Source organism: Mobula birostris, chromosome 4 (assembly GCF_030028105.1).
Source record: "Mobula birostris isolate sMobBir1 chromosome 4, sMobBir1.hap1, whole genome shotgun sequence".
Lineage (NCBI taxonomy): Eukaryota > Metazoa > Chordata > Chondrichthyes > Myliobatiformes > Myliobatidae > Mobula > Mobula birostris.
Window position 1 is genome coordinate 106,771,236 of NC_092373.1, and position 18,256 is coordinate 106,789,491.

An 18,256-nucleotide genomic window follows, 5' to 3' on the forward strand; every position below is an offset into this window, starting at 1 on the left:
CAGCCACATCCTGTCCTGAAGCCATGTCATGTCCTTGCCGGTTCTGGGTCCTTGTCCAGTCTTGGGCTCGGAGTCCAAGCCTTGTCTCCTGGTCCATGGTTCCTAGCTCTGGTCCCGCTTTCCCTAGCTCAACTCTGTGTTCTTGTCCCTGCTCCTTGCCTGAATGCTGTCACGTCCCTACTCTAGTCAAATCCTGATCCTTGTACTTCAGTGTCTGTGTCTTGCATTTGGGTCCATTCCCAGCACCCCACTGTGACAAAATGACTTTCCAGGACTTACTGTAGTCAAGAAACATTACAAATATGAGTTACAATGAGAATATAGTGAGACTTGAGTTTCTTAACCTTTCTTCAAAAAGAAGATTGAATTGTGACCTTAATCTGAATAGTAATCAAGGTGAATCTACTTTAGTGCTGCTGGTAAATGTGTAACACCTGTACATTGTCATATCAACTAAGCCTTTCCAACATTTTCCATTTTTTTAAAATGTCTTGCTTGCCTCCCGGTAATCTCCAGCCACTGGAATACATTCTTAGTGTGGGGTCTGCACTCATTTCCCTTGTGTGAGAACCAAAGAGTGAAGAGTCTCTCTGATAATTTGTAGTTCAATTACTAAAGCATTAAACAATCCTAGGACTAACCGTAGTGACCAAGGTATGGTGTTGATTAGTGAATAAAGTTAGTCAGGTTGAAAAGTTTGGGTACTTTTGCACTCAGGAACCAAAATTGACAAGGGGAAATCTTACCTGACAAATCTGTTGGAACTCTTTGAGGAAATAACAGGTAGGATAGACAAAGGAGAGTCAGTGGATGTTGTTTACTCTGATTTTCAGAAGGCTGTTGACAGATGCCTCATGTGATGCTGCTTAACATGATTAGAGCCCATGGTATTACAGGAAAGACACTAATATGGATAGAGTGGCTGATCAGCAGGAGGCAAAGAGTGGTAATAAAGAGAGTCGTTTCTGGTTGGCTAATGGTTTCTAGTGATGTTCCATAGGGATTGGTGTTGGGATTGCTTCTTTTTAGGTTATATGCCAACGATAGGGATGACAGGATAATGGCTTTGTGGCCAAGCTTGTGGACGATACAAAAGTAGTTGGAGGGGCCGGTCAGGTTGATGCAGGCAGTCTGCAGAAGGAGTTAGATGGATTAGGAGAATAGGCATTGAAGTATCAGATGGAATACAGTGCTGGTCATGCACTTTAGTCAAAGGAATAAAGGAGTAGATTATTTTCTGAAGTGGAGCAAATTCAGAAACCAGAGGTGCAAAGGCATTTGGGAGTCCTCGTGCAGGATCCCTAGAGGTTGATTTGCAGGTTGGCTCAGTGGTAAAGAAGACAAATGCTATGCTAGCATTAATTTTGAGAGGACTAGATTATAAATGCAAGGATGATATAAAAGATGAGGCTTTATAAGGCAGAGCACACTTGGGCATTGTCAGTGGTTTTGAGCCCCTTATCTAAGGATGTGCTGGCATTAGACAGGGACTAAAGGAAGATCACAAGAATGATCTTGGGAATGAAAGGGTTAACGTATCAGGAGCAGTCTGGGCCTGTACTCGCTGGTGTTTAGAAGAATGGGAGTGGGGATCTCATTGAAAGGCCTAGGTAGTTTCCTGTAGTGGGGGAGTCTAGGACTCACAATACAAGGACCTTTGAAACCAAGAGTGTGGTGAATCTGTGGAATTCATTGCCACAGACTGCTGTCATTGGGTATATTTAAAGCAGAGGTTGATAGACACTTGAATAGCAAGGAGATTTTTCAAGTATGTAAAAAATAAAAGAGAGATGAGAGTAGATATAAAAAATTAGGCAGGAGAAATAATAGGGGTCAAGGAGATGGCAGGTGAACTAAATTGAGTATTTTAGAAACATAGAAACATAGAAAATAGGTGCAGGAGTAGGCCATTCGGCCCTTCAAGCCTGCACTGCCATTTATTATGATCATGGCTGATCATCCAACTCAGAGCCCCGCCCCAGCCTTCCCTCCATACCCCCTGACCCCCGTAGTCACAAGGGCCATATCTAACTCCCTCTTAAGTATAGCCAATGAACTGGCCTCAACTGCCTCCTGTGGCAGAGAATTCCACAGACTCACCACTCTCTGTGTGAAGAAGTTCTTCCTAATCTCGGTCCTAAAAGGCTTCCCCTCTATCCTCAAACTGTGGCCCCTCGTTCTGGACTTCCCCAACATCGGGAACAATCTTCCTGCATCTAGCCTGTCCAATCCCTTTAGGATCTTATACGTTTCAATCAGATCCCCCCCAATCTTCTAAATTCCAACGAGTACAAGCCCAGTTCATCCAGTCTTTCTTCATATGAAAGTCCTGCCATCCCAGGAATCAATCTGGTGAACCTTCTTTGTACTCCCTCTATGGCAAGGATGTCTTTCCTCAGATTAGGGGACCAAAACTGCACACAATACTCCAGGTGTGGTCTTACCATGGCCTTGTACAACTGCAGTAGTACCTCCCTGCTCCTGTACTCGAATCCTCTCGCTATAAATGCCAGCATACCATTCGCCTTTTTCACCGCCTGCTGTACCTGCATGCCCACTTTCAATGACTGGTGTATAATGACACCCAGGTCTCGTTGCACCTCCCCTTTTCCTAATCGGCCACCATTCAGATAATAATCTGTTTTCCTATTTTTGCCACCAAAGTGGATAACTTCACATTTATCCACATTAAATTGCATCTGCCATGAATTTGCCCACTCACCCAACCTATCCAAGTCACCCTGCATCCTCTTAGCATCCTCGTCACAGCTAACACTGCCACCCAGCTTCGTGTCATCCACAAACTTGGAGATGCTGCATTTAATTCCCTCATCCAAGTCATTAATATATATTGTAAACAACTGGGGTCCCAGCACTGAGCCTTGCATCGATCTTCACTGTGGAAGGCACTAGCAGTGTGCCAGATATTGTAGTATGTGAAGGAAGAGAAGTGAGTGCAGTTACTATTACAAGGGAGAAGGTGCTCAAAAAGCTGAAAGACCTGAAGGTACATAAGTCACCCAGACCAGAGGAACTTCACCCTAGGGTTAGAGATTGTGGAAGCATTAGCAATGATCTTTCAAAAATCATTGGGCTCTGGCATGGTGCCAGAGGACTGGAAAATTGCAAATGTCACTCCACCCTTTAAGAAAGGAGGAAGGCAGCAAAAAGGAAATTATAGACCAGTTAGCCTGACCTCAGTGGTTGGGAAGATGTTGGAGTCGATTGTTGAGGACGAGGTTATGGAGTACTTGGTGACACAGGACAGATAGGACAAAGTCAGTATGGTTTCCTTTAGGGAAAATCCTGCCTGGTGAACCTGTTGGAATTCATTGAGAAGATTACAAGTAGGATTGATAAAGGGGATGCATTAGATGTTGTATATTTGGACTTTCAGAAGGTCTTTAACAAGGTGTCACACATGAGACTGCTTACCAAGTTGAGAGTCCATGATATTACAGGAAAGTTACTAACAAGGTTAGCGCATTGGCTGATTAGTAGGAGGCAGTGAGTGGTAATAAAAGGATCCTTTTCTGCCTGGCTGCCAGTGACTATTGGTGTTCTGCAGGGATCAGTGTTGGGACCACTTCTTTTTATGCTGTATTGTTACGTACCCCGTAACGGGTTAAAGAACCAGCAGAAATGGAAAACACCTTGGTCTGGTATTGCTGTTAACTATAAAAGCAAGAAGGGAGAAGATGGCGGTGCAACGACAGCGCACGCAGCCACTTCGGTGATGAATATCTGTTATTTGTCAAGTAGGGGACTGTGCACAGTCCTGATTTGATGGAGACAGACGTGAGAGCACAGCGGAACATCTGGAAAACTTCTGAAATGACTGCTTTGCTACCGCTGCTACTGTGTGGTAAGCTGAAGGCCTCGAAATCCTCGGCTTTGTGTGTTTCAGCGGCCGGGGAGAGGTCGAGGGCGCTCGGCAGAGGATGGCACTCAAGAGGCTGCTTGGAAGCTTGAAGTTTTCGGACGGATGGACTTGGGGTCGGCTGCTTCCAAGGTATCGGCAAGTTGACGGTGCCTGGAGGTTTATGGCAGGGAGTTTCTCCCTTTTGCAGCCTACTATCAGGGACTCAGGAGTCGATCAACTCGGGACTTTGAGAACTTTTTTTTTAACTGTGCCTACGGTCTGTTCTTTATCAAATTATGGTATTGCTTTGCACTACTGTAACTATGTTATAATTATGTGGTTCTATCAGTGTTAGTCTTTGGTCTGTCTTGTTTTCTATGATATCACTCCGGAGAAACATTGTATCATTTCTTAATGCATGTATGCATTTCTAAATGATAATAAAAGAGGACTGAGTGTTCTCATAATCTAACTAATGCTCGTTTATTAGTAACTATGCAACACAGTAATATAAATTCAGATATATATATATAAAATCATTGCTAACCTGTTTGATATAAGTGTGGAAATATAAAAACCAAGCTTCTTCAAACCTAGGGGGTAAATGGATACAGTCTTACAGTGATGGGTAAATAAAATCAGTTCAGTTTGTGGTATTGAGTTGAGTAGCCATGGGGGGGGAGAGAGAGAGAGAGATGTTGTGGTTGTCTGAGTAAGCCGATGCCATCGATTCTTCCTGTTGTCCTCTGAAACTTCCAAGTTAGCCAAACTTGACCAACTTAAGAGCACCGTCTTCAAGTGATAGTCTACCAACCCAGCAAAGGTTAGACACACTGATAGACTCCACAGGGTCGCTCTTTCACGCACTAATAATCACAGATCGATTCCTCTCAATCAATCCTCAGTCCCACACTCGTGGGCACCTGAACAGGATAGTGTAACTTAACCACACCTTAGTGCATATGTGTGTCCTGTGAAACAAGCAATTATGCTGGTTTAAATACTGTTGTGCTGAACACCATCTGTCCATCAAGTAGCTCCTCCCTTCTTTCTCTGTAGGAACTCAGAAGCTGGCAGTGTCCTTGCAGAAATCCCAAACAAACTGTGAGCAGTCTTCGCCCCCTCTCTTTCGGTAACAAGCTGTTTGTGCTGTACAGCTGCACACTCTCTCTCTCTCTCTCCTTTAAAGGCACAATCCAGAAGGGATAATTCAGGATCCCATCACACTTCCTTCCCTTTCACAAAAATTTTGATCAATGAGCAAGATATTTATCTAACTGTAGATTACAAAGTTTGAAACAATACATATATAATTATCAGATAACAGAGCAAAACATGTTCAACTTCTAACTTAACATCTGGATAAACAATCAGCTATAATGTTGTCAGTACCTCTCACATGTTTTATTTTCAGGCCATATTCTTGCAATATCAGATTCCAGTTTAATAACCTTCTATTCTTATCCTTCATCTTAATTAGAAACACAAACTGATTGTGATCTGTGTAAATCACCAGTGGTTTCTGGGCAGGACAAACATAGACTTCAAAATGTTGTAAAGCCAGAATAAGTGATAGCAACTCCTTTTCAACAGTGGAATAGTTCTTGCTGGTGCACATTAAATTTCTTCAAGAAATACGCTACAGGATGTTCAATGTCATCCTTACCCTTCTGTAACAGTACTACCCCAGCAGCTTCATCACTAACGTCTGTCGCTATAGAGAATGTTTTGAAAAATCAGGTGCTTTGAGCACAGGTTGGTAACACAGAATAGTTTTCAATCATTCAATTGGTAGTTTCATTAGGGGGAGAGCGATATCTGCGAAGTTCTTACAAAACTTCCGATAATACCCAACCATTCCCAAAAACCTTCTTAAAACTTTCTTGCCCATCGGAATGGGAACCTCAGCAATAGCTTGTACCTTGGCCTGTACAGGAGCCTGTTGGCCCTGGCTTACTATGTAGCAAGGTAAGTAACAGTAGCATGACCAAACTGACTTTTAACCAGGTTCAAAGTAAAACTGGCATTAGAAAGCCTGGCAAACAGCTTTTCTACTGCCACAATATGTTCTTCCCACATGTCATTCCATACAACCAAATCATCAATATAAGCCCCTGTATTTCCTAAACCTTGAATCACAGAATTGATCATCGTTTGGAATGTCCCTGGAGCATTTTTCATCCCAAAGGGTAAGACATTATACTCATACAGTCCAGATGGTGAGACAAATGCTGAGATTTCTCTAGCCCTCTCTGTCAAGGAAACACACTAGTATCCTTTTAGAAAGTCAACTTTTGTGAGGTATTGAGCCTTTCCCACTTTATCAATACAGTCATCCACTCTTGCAATAGGATAAGCATCTGTTTTGGTTGCTGCATTAACTTTCCTGTAGTCAGTACAGAATCTCCTGCTGCCGTCCGTTTTAGGTACAATAATGCAGGGCGACACCCAGTCTAAGGTAGATTGCCTAATGATACCGGTTGCTAGCATGTACCCAATTTCTTCTTCAACCATTTTGCTTTTTTCCTAAATTCATTCTGCAGGGATGCTGTTTGCTTGGCTCGGCTGAGCCTACAGTGACGTCATGCACCGCAGCTGTGCACCATCTCGGGACATCAGGAAACAAATCCTCATAATTGCCAATTAATTCTTTCAATTGTTTTTGCTGTGCACGCTCCAAATGATGGACTTTGTTATTAATGTTTTTCAAAACAATGGAATTCTCGAGCCTGGTTGAGACTATCCTTAGCTAGTTAAAATTATCTTGTACCTCGTTACAAGCCTCCACGACTCCACTTGTTTTCATAACAGTACTCACAGGTGCTATCTCTGAGTCATAATAATAAGGCTTTATCATATTTATGTGTACCACTTAAGTAGCCTTCCTCCGGTCAGGAGTCTCAACAACATAATCCAGAGAGTCAATTTTCTTAATTATTTGGTATGGTCCATAAAATTGCACTTGGATGTAAAGTTACTGTCCTAGTCAGACTGAATTTCTTTGGGCAGGCCAACCATAGTAAAAAAACTTAATGAGAGCTTTCACCACTGTTGTAGCCCTAATATTTTGAAGAGGAACTGCCTCAGGGAACCTAGAAGTAGCACACATTTATAGTTAACATGTGCTGATGGCCAGCTGCTGTTTGTTGCAGTGGGCCAACACAATCCACTATGATTCAGGAAGATGGTTCACCAAAAGCAGGTATCGGCCAAAGTGGAGCTTTTGGGATGGTCTGATTAGGTTTTCCCACCACCTGGCACGTATGACAAATTCTGCAATAATTCACAACATCCTTCCTCACATTGGGCCAATAAAATTGCTTCATAATCCTGTGCACTGTCTTCTTTACCCCAAAGTGTCCACCTAAAGGGTTATTATGGGCCAGGTTTAAAATTTCAGCCCTGTAAACTTTTGGAACCACTACCTGGTGCACAATAGCCCAATCCTCACTTGCAGGCACAGTGGTTATCTCCACTTCCTCATTAATACCCCATCTTTAAGGTATTATCCCACTGACTCTTTCTGAATTTCATTCTCCAAGAGAGCTGTCTCCTTTAAAGCCACAATTTCAGGATCTTGATTCTGTTCTTCTATAAATTCCTTTCTATATAGGGACAAGCCTTTCTCGTAGGAAAGTCTCTGATAAATCATCATGGGCATCAGCAGCATTTTTAGACAGGCTTCGAGTCGCTGCACATACAGGGTAAACATCAGTATCCATGGGAGGCTCTTTAGCAGCCTGCTTGCTCATTAGCTGCACTGCTGAATAAACGTCACCCTGGATAGGTGTCAACCTACCCCCAAAGTTTACTAAACTCAGCACTACCACCAGAATACGAAAACCATGTGTCCATTGTGAAAAATTCCAAACAATCCATTTATTCCATTCCTACAACCTTTAGCTCGAGCTGTCTCCATAGTAATCTCTGCAAATGGCCTCTCAAAACCAAAACAATCCTTTTTCTCCACGTTGCAATCGTGAAAAGCAATTCCACAATCTTGAAGGTGTTTACATCCAAATGTTAAAACAAAATTCAACAGGGTGGCACATACTACTTTAGCAGGGCATTGTCCTGAAAGCAGGGTCAAAGGTCGCGAAACTAATCCAAACTCCAAAAGTACTTTATTCAGAAGTCCAGAAACAGCACCCTTCTCAATATCTTCAGTAAGCTGTGTACATACATCTATTGATGCTTCTGGACACATCTTCATTGATGTTCCTGGAATCATCGGGTGTTTCGGGTCTTTCTACATCATACACCCTCCTCCAGGTGACCCAGCCAGGGCTGATCAGACCCCAGCTTATGTCCAGATGGCTATCTACTTATGACTCCATGGCTCCCCCCTTTTGAGCAGCAGTCATCTTGAGGCCCTCTCTGCCACATCGGTGGTACTGCGGATGGCTCTCCTCTTCCTCTGTCCCTCGATGCCCAAAATGCTGAAGGCTCTAACTAAGGAGCAAATCCCCTACAACCAACCTCCACTGGGAGACACCTCACTCTCCATCCAGCCTGCTGACAGTTGCTGACCAGTCCTGCGTACTTGGAGAGCTTCCTTTCAAAGGCCTCTTCCAAGCTATTTTCCCATGGGACTGGTGAAGTAACATTAACCTCACCAATTTTCATCTCATCACCCGCTTTTAGAACACTGCCTAATACAAGTGACTGAAAATCCTCAATTTCCACTGGTACCAAGATTACCCCCTTATTCACTGAACCAAGTCCATCTGACACAAAAGGACCGCATTCCTTTTCAGCCGAGTCAAACACCTCAGACCTTAACTGAGTTTCAACACAAGGTTCAGTACCCTGTGAATCCACAGGTACTTCAGCAACCTGAACACAGGCAATCAGGACAGCTGCCTCTTCTGGGCCTTCATCACTAGTCCCAGTTTCAAATTCAAGGTCACCCCGAACCTCCCAGTTACTCTCTGGAAAACTCTCATCCGGAGTAAACTCAACCTCGTGGGTTAAAACAATCTCGTCTGCTGTCTTAGCAGACTCCCGCAAGGTAGCAGCATCCTTTTCATCTGGGTATGCCCTTACATCATCGGGGACACACTTCTTAAATTCTTCAATCAAAACCAGCTCTTTCAAGCTGTAAAAATCAGCAGGGTCTAACACTAAACCTCTTTTCTGCAATTTCTCTATCTTCTCCAGCTCAAACCGCCTCTGTCTTTCTCCTTCATCCCTCTGCTTGTCTGCCTCCTCAGCCTCGAGCTGTTTCACTCGGAACTCAAACTCGAGCTGTTGCTGTCTTCGCTTCTCCTCAGCCTCGATCCTTAATCTTTCCATCTGATACTGGTGCTCAAACCCGCTAGGTTTACTTTCAGGAAACAACGCCAACTCCACTTTATACACCTCCTCAGATACATAATACTCGGCTATTATCCTCTGTATCTGCAACCCCCTCATGGTTGATTTCATCTCAATAAGTTTCAACTTTCTAGCAATACTCAACAACTCAAACCTTCTGGCGTCCTCTAGTGCCTCAGAGGTTGGCACTTCCAGAAATTTATCAACATCAATTTCTGCTGTTTTTCCACACAAACAAATCAAAAGGAATTTTCCCCAATCAATTCAAATAAGCTCCCAACCAGTTTGTTCAAGTCATAGGCGCAGGCCCCAGTTTTGTTACGTACCCTGTAACGGGTTAAAGAACCAGCAGAAATGGAGAACACCTTGGAGTCTGGTATTGCTGTTAACTAATACTCGTTTATTAGTAACTACATAACACAGTAATATAAATTCAGGTATATCAAACAGCTTAGCAATGATTATATATATATAAGTGTGGAAATATAAAAACCAGGCTTCTTCAAGCTTAGGGGGTAAATGGATACAGTCTTACAGTGATGGGTAAATGAAATCAGTTCAGTTCATGGTATTGAGTTGAGTAGTGATGGGGAGAGAGAGAGATATGGTGGTTGTCCGAGTGAGCTGATGCCATCGATTCTTCCCTTTGTCCTCTGAAACTTCCAAGTTAGCCAAACTTGACCAACTTAAGAGCACCGTCTTCCAGTGATAGTCTACCAACGCAGCAAAGGTTAGACACACTGATAGACTCCACAGGGTCGCTCTTTCCCGCATTAACAATCACAGATCGATTCCTCTCAGTCGATCCTCAGTCCCACACTCGTGGGCAGCTGAACAGGATAGTGGTATCTTCACCACAGCTTAGTGCGTTTGCGTGTCCTGTGAAACAAGCAATTATGCTGGTTTAAATACTGTTGTGCTGAACACCAGCTGACCATCAAGTAGCTCCTCCCTCCTCTCTCTGTAGGAACTCAGAAACTGGCAGTGTCCTTGTAGAAATCCCAAACAAACTGTGAGCAGTCTTCACCCCTCTCTCTCTCAGTAACAAGCTGTTTGTGCTGTACAGCTGCACACTCTCTCTCTCTCTCTTTTTAAAGGCACAGTCCAGAAGGGATAATTCAGGATCCCGTCACAGTATATGAATGATTTAGATAATGCAATAGATGGCTTTGTTGCCAGGTTTGCAGATGATACAATGATTGGTGGAGGGGCAGGTAGTGTTGAGGAAGCAGGTAGGATATGGAAGGACTTAGACAGATTAGGAGAATGGACAAGACAGTGGCAAATGAAATACAATGTTGGAAAATCAATGGCCATGAACTTTGGTAGTAGAAATAAATATGCAGACTATTTTCTAAATAGAGATAAAATCCAAAAATCTGAGATGCAAAGGGACTTGGGAGTCCTTGTGCAGAACACCCTGAAGGTTAATTTGCAGGTTGAGTCAGTGGTGAGGAAGGCAGATGCCATGTGAGCATTCATTTTAAGAGGTCTAGAATACAAGAGCAGGGATGTGATGCTGAAGCTTTATAAGGCACTGGTGAGGCCTCATCATGAGTATAGTGAACAGTTTTGGGCTCCTCATCTTAGAAGAGATTTGCTGGTATTGGAGAGGTCCAGAGGATTCAAAGTGATTCCAGGAATGAAAGTGTTATCATACAAGGAACATTTGATGGCTCAGGGTCTGTACTTGCTGGAATTTAGAAAGATAATGGCGGGATCTCATTGAAACCTTCCAAATGTTGAAAGACTAGGCAGAGTAGATGTAGAAAGGATGTTTCCCATGGTGGGAGAGTGACATGCAGCTGTGGAGGCTAGGTCATAGGGTGTATTTAGTGCAGAGATTGATAGGTTCTTGATTAGACACAGCATCAAAGGTTACGGGGAGAAGGCTGGAAAATGGGGTTGGGGAGGAGATAAAAAAAGGATCAGCCATGATTGAATGGTGAAGCAGACTCGATGGGCCAGATGGCCTAATTCTGCTTCTTTGTCTTATGGACTTCAAAGTTTACAGGGGGAAGGCAGGGCTGATAAATCAACCATGATGGAATGGCAGAGCAGACGAATGGGATGAGTGGCCTAATTCTGCTCTGATATCTTACGGTCTAAATGTGGTATCCATCAATAATTATATTGTGCGAATTACTCTTTCTGTTTTAATCAATCCCATCTTAATAATTTTTCAGGCATGTCGAGGGGACAAGCATGATGATCCAGTGATGCCCAAAGATGAGGTGGATTCAGTCTGTGAAAGCCGAGCAGAAAACGAGGTTGTTGTTGATGCTGGAACGATGCACACACTACCAGCTGGCGCCGATTTCGTCATGTGCTACTCAGTAGCTGAAGGTAACAAACTGTAGCGGGTTTGGTCAACATGGTCGTTTATTTCTTATTTCCATCCTTTGTGTACTGTTTGGAACTTCTCACCCCACAAGGTGAACACAAAAGCAATAGCTAAGATAGACTGGCAAATGACACTTAAAGGATTGACAGTGGATATGCAATGGCAAGCATTTAAAGGTTGCATGGATGAACTACAACAATTGTTCATCCCAGTTTGGCAAAAGAATAAATCAAGGAAGGTAGTGCACCCGTAGCTGACAAGAGAAATTAGGGATAGTATCAATTCCAAAGAAGAAGCATACAAATTAGCCAGAGAAAGTGGATCACCTGAGGACTGGGAGAAATTCAGAGTTCAGCAGAGGAGGACAAAGGGCTTAATTAGGAAGGGGAAAAAAGATTATGAGAGAAAACTGGCAGGAAACATAAAAACGGACTGTAAAAGCTTTTATAGATATGTGAAAAGGAAAAGACTGGTAAAGGCAAATGTAGGTCCCCTGCAGACAGAAACAGGTGAATTGATTATGGGGAGCAAGGACATGGCAGACCAATTGAATAATTACTTTGGTTCTGTCTTCACTAAGGAGGACATAAATAATCTTCTGGAAATAGTAGGGGACAGAGGGTCCAGTGAGATGGAGGAACTGAGGGAAATACATGTTAGTAGGGAAGTGGTGTTAGGTAAATTGAAGGGATTGAAGGCAGATAAATCCCCAGGGCCAGATGGTCTGCATCCCAGGGTGCTTAAGGAAGTAGCCCAAGAAATAGTGGATGCATTAGTGATAATTTTTCAAAACTCGTTAGATTCTGGACTAGTTCCTGAGGATTGGAGGGTGGCTAATGTAACTCCACTTTTTAAAAAAGGAGGGAGAGAGAAACCAGGGAATTATAGACCGGTTAGCCTAACGTCGGTGGTGGGGAAACTGCTGGAGTCAGTTATCAAGGATGTGATAACAGCACATTTGGAAAGTGGTGAAATGATCGGACAAAGTCAGCATGGATTTGTGAAAGGAAAATCATGTCTGACGAATCTCATAGAATTTTTTGAGGATGTAACTAGTAGAGTGGATAGGGGAGAACCAGTGGATGTGGTATATTTGGATTTTCAGAAGGCTTTTGACAAGGTCCCACACAGGAGATTAGTGTGCAAACTTAAAGCACACGGTATTGCGGGTAAGGTATTGGTGTGGGTGGAGAGTTGGTTAGCAGACAGGAAGCAAAGAGTGGGAGTAAACGGGACCTTTTCAGAATGGCAGGCGGTGACTAGTGGGGTACCGCAAGGCTCAGTGCTGGGACCTCAGTTGTTTACAATATATATTAATGACTTGGATGAGGGAATTAAATGCAGCATCTCCAAGTTTGCGGATGAGATGAAGCTGGGTGGCAGTGTTAGCTGTGAGGAGGATGCTAAGAGGATGCAGGGTGACTTGGATAGGTTGGGTGAGTGGGCAAATTCATGGCAGATGCAATGTAATGTGGATAAATGTGAAGTTATCCACTTTGGTGGCAAAAATAGGAAAACAGATTATTATCTGAATGGTGGCCAATTAGGAAAAGGGGAGGTGCAACGAGACCTGGGTGTCATTATACACCAGTCATTGAAAGTGGGCATGCAGGTACAGCAGGTGGTGAAAAAGGCGAATGGTATGCTGGCATTTATAGCGAGAGGATTCGAGTACAGGAGCAGGGAGGTACTACTGCAGTTGTACAAGGCCTTGGTGAGACCACACCTGGAGTATTGTGTGCAGTTTTGGTCCCCTAATCTGAGGAAAGACATCCTTGCCATAGAGGGAGTACAAAGAAGGTTCACCAGATTGATTCCTGGGATGGCAGGACTTTCATATGAAGAAAGACTGGATGAACTGGGCTTGTACCCGTTGGAATTTAGAAGATTGAGGGGGGATCTGATTGAAACGTATAAGATCCTAAAGGGATTGGACAGGCTAGATGCAGGAAGATTGTTCCCGATGTTGGGGAAGTCCAGAACGAGGGGCCACAGTTTGAGGATAGAGGGGAAGCCTTTTAGGACCGAGATTAGGAAGAACTTCTTCACACAGAGAGTGGTGAGTCTGTGGAATTCTCTGCCACAGGAGGCAGTTGAGGCCAGTTCATTGGCTATACTTAAGAGGGAGTTAGATATGGCCCTTGTGGCTACGGGGGTCAGGGGGTATGGAGGGAAGGCTGGGGCGGGGCTCTGAGTTGGATGATCAGCCATGATCATAATAAATGGCAGTGCAGGCTTGAAGGGCCGAATGGCCTACTCCTGCACCTATTTTCTATGTTTTCTATGTTTTCTATCCCCTTGAAATCGCTGAAGTTCATTTACACTGGAGCTGCAGTTCGATAACTTTCAACTCAGATAGGAAACTCAGGTGATAGATGGAAGCTACAGGGAGGTTACCACACCTAGGTTGAAGGAGGCAGGTAACTGGGTGACTGTCAGGAGAAGGAAGGGAAACGGACAGCCAGTGCAGAGTACACCTGTGCCCGTGCTCCTCCCTCAATAACAAGCTTATCACTTTGGATACCAGGGGAAGACATAGCAATTGGGTCTCTGGTATGGTTGCTCGGGGGAAGTGGGGACAAGAGGATGGCTGTAGTGATAGGGGATTCCACAGTTAGAACAGTAGACACAAGATTCTGTGGGCACGATAGAGCCACCCGGATGGTATATTGCCTCACAGCTGCCAGGGTTAGGGATGTCTTGGATGGGGTCCACGATATTTTAAAGGGGGAGGGTGAGCAGCCAGAAGTCTTGGTGCATATTGGCACCAATGAAGTAGGTCGGGAAAAGGAGGAGGTCCTGAAGAGAGAGTTTAGGGAGCTAGGTAGAAAGCTCATAAACAGGACCTCCAGGGTAGTAATCTCTGGACTGCTGCTTGTGCCATGCATCAGTGAGGGTAAGAATGGGATGATTTGGCAGGTGAATGTGTAGCTGACGAGCTGGTGCAGGGGCAGGGTTTCAGATTTCTGGATCATTGGGATCTCTTCTGGAGAAGGTATGACCTGTTACGGAACAGGTTGTACCTAAACCCGAGAGAGACCAATATCTTTGTGGGCAGGTTTGCTAGAACTTTTGGGGAGGTGGGTGGGAACCAGAGTGGTTGCGCTGAGGATGGAGCAGACAGAGGCAGTGTGTAGTGAGACTATCAGGAAGGACCGGAGATCGACAGAGCAAAATAGCAGTCAGTGGGACGAATTGCAGTGTAACGGTGACAAAATCAAAAAGGATGATGAATACAGGACTGAAGGTGTTATACTTGAATGCACACTGTATGTGGAATAAGGTAGATGATCTTGCAGTGTAGTTAGAGATTGTGGGCATCACTGAGTCACGGCTGAAAGAAAATTAGAGTTAGGAGCTTAACATCCAGAGATGCACATTTTATCAAAAGGACAGGCAGGTTGCCAGAAGAGGTGGGGTGTCTCTGTTGGTAAAAAAAAAAAATGAAATTAAATCCTTAGAAACAGGTGAGACGGGATCAGAAGATGTAGAATTGTTGTGGGTTAAGTTGAGATGCAAAGGTAAAAAAAATGCTGATGAAGGTTACATACAGCCTCCAAACAACAGCCAGGATTTGGGCTACAAATTACAAAGGGAGATAGAAAATGCATGTCAAAAGGGCAATGTTACGTAGTTATGAGGGATTTCAATATGCGGGTAGATTGGGAAAATCAGGTTGGTGCTGAATTTGGATCCCAAGAGGGAGAATTTGTAGAGTGCCTATGAGATGGCTTATTAGAGCAGCTTGTGGTTGAGCTCACTAGGGGAATCAGCCATTCTGGATTGGGTGTTGTGTAATGAACCAGAATTGATTAGAGAGTTTATATCGTCTTATTGGAGGGGCAGGAAGGTAGGCAGAGTGGTTGGCATGGCTCTGCTGGTAAAGCATGGCATCAAATCAGCAGAAAGATTTGACATAGGATCGGAAGATGTTGAAGCCTTGTGGGTTGAGTTAAGAAAGGGTTAAAAGGACGCTGATGACAGTTATATACAGGCCTCCCAACAGTAGCTGGGATGTGGACCACAGATTACAACAGGAAATAGAAAAGGCATATCAAAAGGGCAATGTTATTATAGTCATGGGAGATTTCAACATGCAGGTTCATTGGGAAAATCAGGTTGGAAATGGATCTCAAGAAGGGGAGTTTGCTGAATGCCTACGAGATGGCTTTTTAGAGCAGTTTGTCATTGACCCTACTAGGGGATCAGCTATACTGGATTGTGTGTTATGTAATGAACCAGAGACAATTAGGGAGCTTAACATAGAACATAGAATAGTACAGCACAGTACAGGCCCTTTGGCCCACAATGTTGTGCTGACCATCAAACCCTGCCTCCCATATAAGCCCCCACCTTAGATTCCTCCATATACCTGTCTAGTAGTCTCTTAAACTTCACTAGTGTATCTGCCTCCACCACTGACTCAGACAGTGCATTCCACACACCAATCACCCTCTGAGTAAAAAACCTTCCTCTAATATCCCCCTTGAACTTCCCACCCCTTACCTTAAAGCCATGTCCTCTTGTATTGAGCAGTGGTGCCCTGGGGAAGAGGCGCTGGCTATCCACTCTATCTATTCCTCTTATTATCTTGTACACCTCTATCATGTCTCCTCTCATCCTCCTTCTCTCCAAAGAGTAAAGCCCTAGCTCCCTTAATCTCTGATCATAATGCATACTTTCTAAACCAGGCAGCATCCTGGTAAATCTCCTCTGTACCCTTTCCAATGCTTCCACATCCTTCCTATAGTGAGGTGACCAGAAATGGACATAGTACTCCAAGTGTGGCCTAACCAGAGTTTTATAGAGCTGCATCATTACATCGCGACTCTTAAACTCTATCCCTCGACTTATAAAAGCTAACACCTCATAAGCTTTCTTAACTACCCTATCCACCTGTGAGGCAACTTTCAGGGATCTGTGGACATGAACTCCCAGATCCCTCTGCTCCTCCACACTACCAAGTATCCTGCCATTTACTTTGTACTCTGCCTTGGAGTTTGTCCTTCCAAAGTGTACCACCTCACACTTCTCCGGGTTGAACTCCATCTGCCACTTCTCAGCCCACTTCTGCATCCTATCAATGTCTCTCTGCAATCTTTGACAATCCTCTACACTATCTACAACACCACCAACCTTTGTGTCATCTGCAAACTTGCCAACCCACCCTCCTACCCCCACATCCAGGTCGTTAATAAAAATCATGAAAAGTAGAGGTCCCAGAACAGATCCTTGTGGGACACCACTAGTCACAATCCTCCAATCTGAATGTACTCCCTCCACCACCACCCTCTGCCTTGTGCAGGCAAGCCAATTCTGATTCCACCTGGCCAAACTTCCCTGGATCCCATGCCTTCTAACTTTCTGAATAAGCCTACCATGTGGAACCTTGTCAAATGCCTTACTAAAATCCATATAGATCACATCCACTGCACTACCCTCATCTATATGCCTGATTACCTCCTCAAAGAACTCTATCAGGCTTGTTAGACACAATCTGCCCTTCACAAAGCCATGCTGACTGTCCCTGATCAGACCATGATTCTCTAAATGCCTATAGATCCTATCTCTAAGAATCTTTTCCAACAGCTTTCCCACCACAGACGTAAGGCTCACTGGTCTATAATTACCCGGACTATCCCTACTACCTTTTTTGAACAAGGGAACAACATTCGCCTCCCTCCAATCCTCCGGTACCATTCCTGTGGACAACGAGGACATAAAGATCCTAGCCAGAGGCTCAGCAATCTCTTCTCTCGCCTCGTGGAGCAGCCTGGGGAATATTCCGTCAGGCCCTGGGGACTTATCTGTCCTAATGTATTTTAACAACTCCAACACCTCCTCTCCCTTAATATCAACATTCTCCAGAGCATCAACCTCACTCATATTGTCCTCACCATCATCAAGTTCCCTCTCATTGGTGAATACCGAAGAGAAGTATTCATTGAGAACCTCGCTCACTTCCACAGCCTCCAGGCACATCTTCCTACCTTTATCTCTAATCGGTCCTACTTTCAGTCCTGTCATCCTTTTTTTCTTCACATAATTGAAGAATGCCTTGGGGTTTTCCTTTACCCTACTCGCCAAGGCCTTCTCATGCCCCCTTCTTGCTCTTCTCCGCCCCTTCTTAAGCTCCTTTCTTGCTTCCCTATATTTCTCAATAGACCCATCTGATCCTTGCTTCCTAAACCTCATGTATGCTGCCTTCTTCCACCTGACTAGATTTTCCACCTCACTTGTCACCCATGGTTCCTTCACCCTACCGTTCTTTATCCTCCTCACCGGGACAAATTTATCCCTTACATCCCGCAAGAGATCTCTAAACATCGACCACATGTCCATAGTACGTTTCCCTGCAAAAACATCATCCCAATTCACACCGCAAGTTCTAGCCTTATAGCCTCATAATTTGCCTTTCCCCAATTAAAAATTTTCCTGTCCTCTTTGATTCTATCCTTTTCCATGATAATTATAAAGGCCAGAGAGCAGTGGTCACTGTCCCCCAGATACTCACCCACTGAGAGATCTGTGACCTGACCCGGTTCATTACCTAGTACTAGATCTAGTATGGCATTCCCCCTGGTTGGCCTGTCCACATACTGTGACAGGAATCCATCCTGGACACACTTAACAAACTCTGCCTCATCTAAACCCTTGGAGCTAATCAGGTGCCAATCAATATTAGGGAAGTTAAAGTCACCCATGATAACAACCCTGTTATTTTTGCACCTTTC

The 18,256-nt window shown here is 44.1% G+C and overlaps 1 protein-coding gene across 2 annotated transcripts in view; it reads left to right on the forward strand.

The window, feature by feature from the left end:
• The window catches only part of LOC140196527 (caspase-6-like), a 56,485-nt gene that overhangs the window by 29,999 nt on the left and 8,230 nt on the right, over positions 1-18,256 (forward strand). For both annotated transcript variants that reach the window (XM_072255873.1, XM_072255874.1), the window contains exon 6: positions 11,365-11,524. In XM_072255873.1, coding sequence (XP_072111974.1) covers positions 11,365-11,524 — 160 coding nt within the window. The remainder of the gene's footprint in view (positions 1-11,364; positions 11,525-18,256) is intronic.